This window comes from Podarcis gaigeae, assembly GCF_964106915.1.
Source record: "Podarcis gaigeae genome assembly, chromosome: 14".
NCBI classification, from domain to species: Eukaryota; Metazoa; Chordata; class Lepidosauria; order Squamata; family Lacertidae; genus Podarcis; species Podarcis gaigeae.
The window spans coordinates 53,409,547-53,412,878 of record NC_139690.1 but is presented as its reverse complement, the minus strand read 5'-3'; the positions used below and the strand labels follow the sequence as shown (position 1 = coordinate 53,412,878).

General features: G+C 50.8%; 1 protein-coding gene across 4 annotated transcripts in view; it reads right to left on the bottom strand.

Moving 5' to 3' along the window:
* Positions 1 to 367: 367 nt before the first annotated feature.
* GTF3C1 (general transcription factor IIIC subunit 1) overlaps positions 368 to 3,332 on the bottom strand; it is a 37,071-nt gene continuing 34,106 nt past the window's right edge. For all 4 annotated transcript variants that reach the window (XM_083711235.1, XM_083711236.1, XM_083711237.1 and 1 more), the window contains 3 exons: positions 2,463 to 2,502; positions 1,416 to 1,608; positions 368 to 661 (listed from right to left, as the gene is read on the bottom strand). In XM_083711235.1, coding sequence (XP_083567361.1) covers positions 440 to 661; positions 1,416 to 1,608; positions 2,463 to 2,502 — 455 coding nt within the window. In that variant the 3' untranslated portion in view covers positions 368 to 439. The remainder of the gene's footprint in view (positions 662 to 1,415; positions 1,609 to 2,462; positions 2,503 to 3,332) is intronic.

Below are 3,332 nucleotides of genomic sequence, written 5' to 3'. Positions count from 1 at the left end.
CATGTTCTCTCATTCTCTATGTGGAAGAAGGGCAGGGAGGGTTGCATCCTACACATTTCGGAGCCAAAATGCACACCAGCTCAAAGGGACAAGAGGAATAGTTGGAGAGCTTGGTGTTTGGGGGAGTATCCTAATTTTTTGCAGTCATTTCTGCTACGTTTTAAAAAGCTGGCTTGAGCTGAGGTTCCACAGATGAAAGTAGCTTCCCCCACCTGAGAGGAGCCACTGCCTTGCTCACAGTAGGAGCCGTTCAGGTGCTTCACCTGCTTCCCCTGTGCTGCCACAGCACCAGACTCTGCCACCGTCATCAGTATCCTCCCAGTTGTGTGTTATGGGGTCAAGCCAGAAGCTGAGAGTCAGGAGGAGGTACAGGAACGATCTCTTTATTAGCAAAAGCACGCAACGACATTCACGGTCCTACTGTACAAAAGAGGCCTCATCACAAGGGAGCCATCTGCACCCACTTGCTCCAGTTCAGTTCATAGGGAAAGACCCTGCCCATTTTCAGGGTGCAGTCAACGGTGGGCTCATAGAAGACGGCCGGCGTGCTGCTCAGTTTGGGGCTGCCAACCACCTCCTCAAGGGCCGGCTTCGAGAAGAGCGAGGCTGCTCTCTGCTGCTTCAAGTGGAATTTCCTGATGCAGCCAAGAGATTCAAGGCCCTGTAAAGCAAAACAGAGTTACTGAACGCTAACCTTTTTAAAAGTGTTGGGCGTAGGCTGTATTGAAAGCAGTGGTTTCATTGCGGGGAGCACATTGGACCCTCTAGATGTTGCTGGAATCCCAACTGGCCATGCTGGCTGAAGCTATTGAGAGATGTACAAGCAGTTCTGTCCACCACTGGCCATTTAGCATTTTCAACATGTAAGAAAATAGCAGCTGCTGATGGGCACATGCTAAGGTGGAGTGTGCCTCCTAAATGCCTTCCCTAGGCAGGAAGAGAACCGTGGCCTTTCCTAGGGTGGCTCCCTCCTTGCCCTGTGCCACCACAGCAAGGCTCTGCTCCCTAACAATGGTAGGAGTTTGGGTGGGCAGGTCCTGCTCTGCATCCATCAAGGGTGCAGAAAACCAGCGCTATTGTGCAGCTCCATCTCCAAATCTCCTGAATAGGAGTTGCCAGAAAATGCCTAAGTGCTTTACTCTGGCCTTGGAAGTCGGGTGGGAAACAAATGCGGCTAAATATATAAACTTCTATTTTAAGACAGAGGCTGGGACTTTCCTTCCTCTGCCTCTGCCCTGGGCCTTCCTCTGCCTCTGCCCTGGGCCTGTGCAGAAATGGCGATTCCCTTTTTTGCTACCAGCGGTTGCTGTTCTTGCATGCTGAGCACTGGGAAGGGTCACAGGCAGCAACATGCAGGTAAGCTGGAAACACCTGGACAGAGGGGATCCACCTTGACCCCAGGAGACCAAACATACCTGCAGAATCTCCAGAAGCGCCACCGGCTGCAGGACGCCCAAATAGTGGTGGCACAGAGCTGCTTCCGTTATGCCAGGCTTGGTCATGATGTGGCAGAGAACCCCCTCCATGATGCCCTTGCAGACTGGCTTGTTCAGGCTGCCGTCCACGATGCGCCATGGCCGGCCGACAAAGCTGATGTTCCCACCAGCGCTGTTTTGAGAGCAGAGGTGCAAGGAGAGAGAGTGAGAGGAGCAGAACCACTGCTGGAATTGGCAAAGGGGACAGCCTCTGCCCCCATGAAGCAACCTGGATCCTGCGACCATCATCTTATTGGTGTGCCTCTTGTGTGGGAAATACGAAAGGAAGCAACATGAGAATGGACCTTCTTTGGGGTGGCTTCCTGCTTGACTGGCACATTCCTGATCTTTAGGCACCAGTCAAAAACTCCCCTCTATAATCAGGCCTTTGATTATCTTTGGCCTTTTAGAAGTGGGTGGGATGTTTCTAATTTATTTCTCTTCTTGGTTCTAATTATATGGGCTTTTGTTTTGTTATTTGGTTGGCTGGCTGTAAGTTGCTTTGGGCAAGGTAAAACAACTAACAAATTGAACAAATAATGCACTTGTACGCACAGGCACAGGCCAGGCCCCGCTGAAGGCTGCAGCACAGTGAGTGAGCAGATCCCAGCAGCTTTTGGTGGTCTGTCCCAGCCAGGCCTACTCGCGTCTCAACTTAAGAGCCAGAGGCATCTTTAAGACTGGTGCCAACCTCCTGGAGAACAACCCCCAGGGGCAGGTTGGGTTTCCAAAGCACAATACAGCTGACTAGAGGTCCCAGAAGTACTGGAATCAGCAGGAAGTCCCTCTCTGAAAACCCCTCAAATCCACCGGCACAAGTGCTGCCCTGGCCACAAACGGAGCCTCGTTCCCTTTTGAGATCCTGCCACAGCAGCAGGAACATCTCAAGGGGTTTGGTGGGGAAAACCTGAATACCTTGTTGTTTGCTTCTGAATACTCTGCTCCGGCAAAGGGAATTCTCTCGTTTCATCTGATCTGCACACTCACCTTTCGTATTCTGCCTGCCATACTTTCCCCGCAGGACATCCTAGGAAAAAGAGCAGAGAGCACAACTGGCACCAGGAGCACAACAGGGGTCCATCCCACCTCCTCACATTGCTTGGTTTGGATGAGCAGCACAACCAGGAACAGGAGGGCCCCGTGCAGGGGGAAGGGGCTTGGGGAACAAAAAGCAGCCACCAGGAAGGAGCAGTTCTTTTTTTTTTAAAAAAAATAAATAATAGAACCCCTTATATAGGATTTTGTATATAAATTTCCCCTCGGCTCTTTATGCTGGCCCATGCAGAACCAGCATGGATAGTTGGCCCCGGGGAATATTTGACGTTTTCTCCCCTTAAGGCTTTGATCTATAGGCTACCACTAAAACAAGGCTCTATTTTAAACTGTATTCTAACCTATATTTTAATCAACATGTTTTTACTGTATTTTATATTTGGTGTTAGCCACCCTGAGACCGGTCTTGGCCGGGGAGGGCGGGGTATAAATAAAATATTATTATTATTCTTGTAGAGAGAGCGACAGAGAGAGAGAAAATACTGACAAGGTAACAAGAAGACGGCAGGCCCTGTGGACTGACAAGTGGTCTTGCCCCACCATGGCTCTGCAGGAGCCCCAGGACAGCAGGCACGCCAAAGGCATGGCATGGGTGGGGACAGCCCTGCCTTGCAGGCCTTTCCCCACCTGGTCTGGGGGGGGGGGGAGGCCCAAACTGACATGACTGACGGACTACAAAAGCTGTGGGGGTTTTTGGGGGGCGGGAGAGATGTCTTGTTGGTGTTGGTGCTGTTAAGTCTTTGTACCTTTATTTTGGATCTTATGGTTCACATGGAAATTGTGCAGTTTGGTTGTGTACTTTTT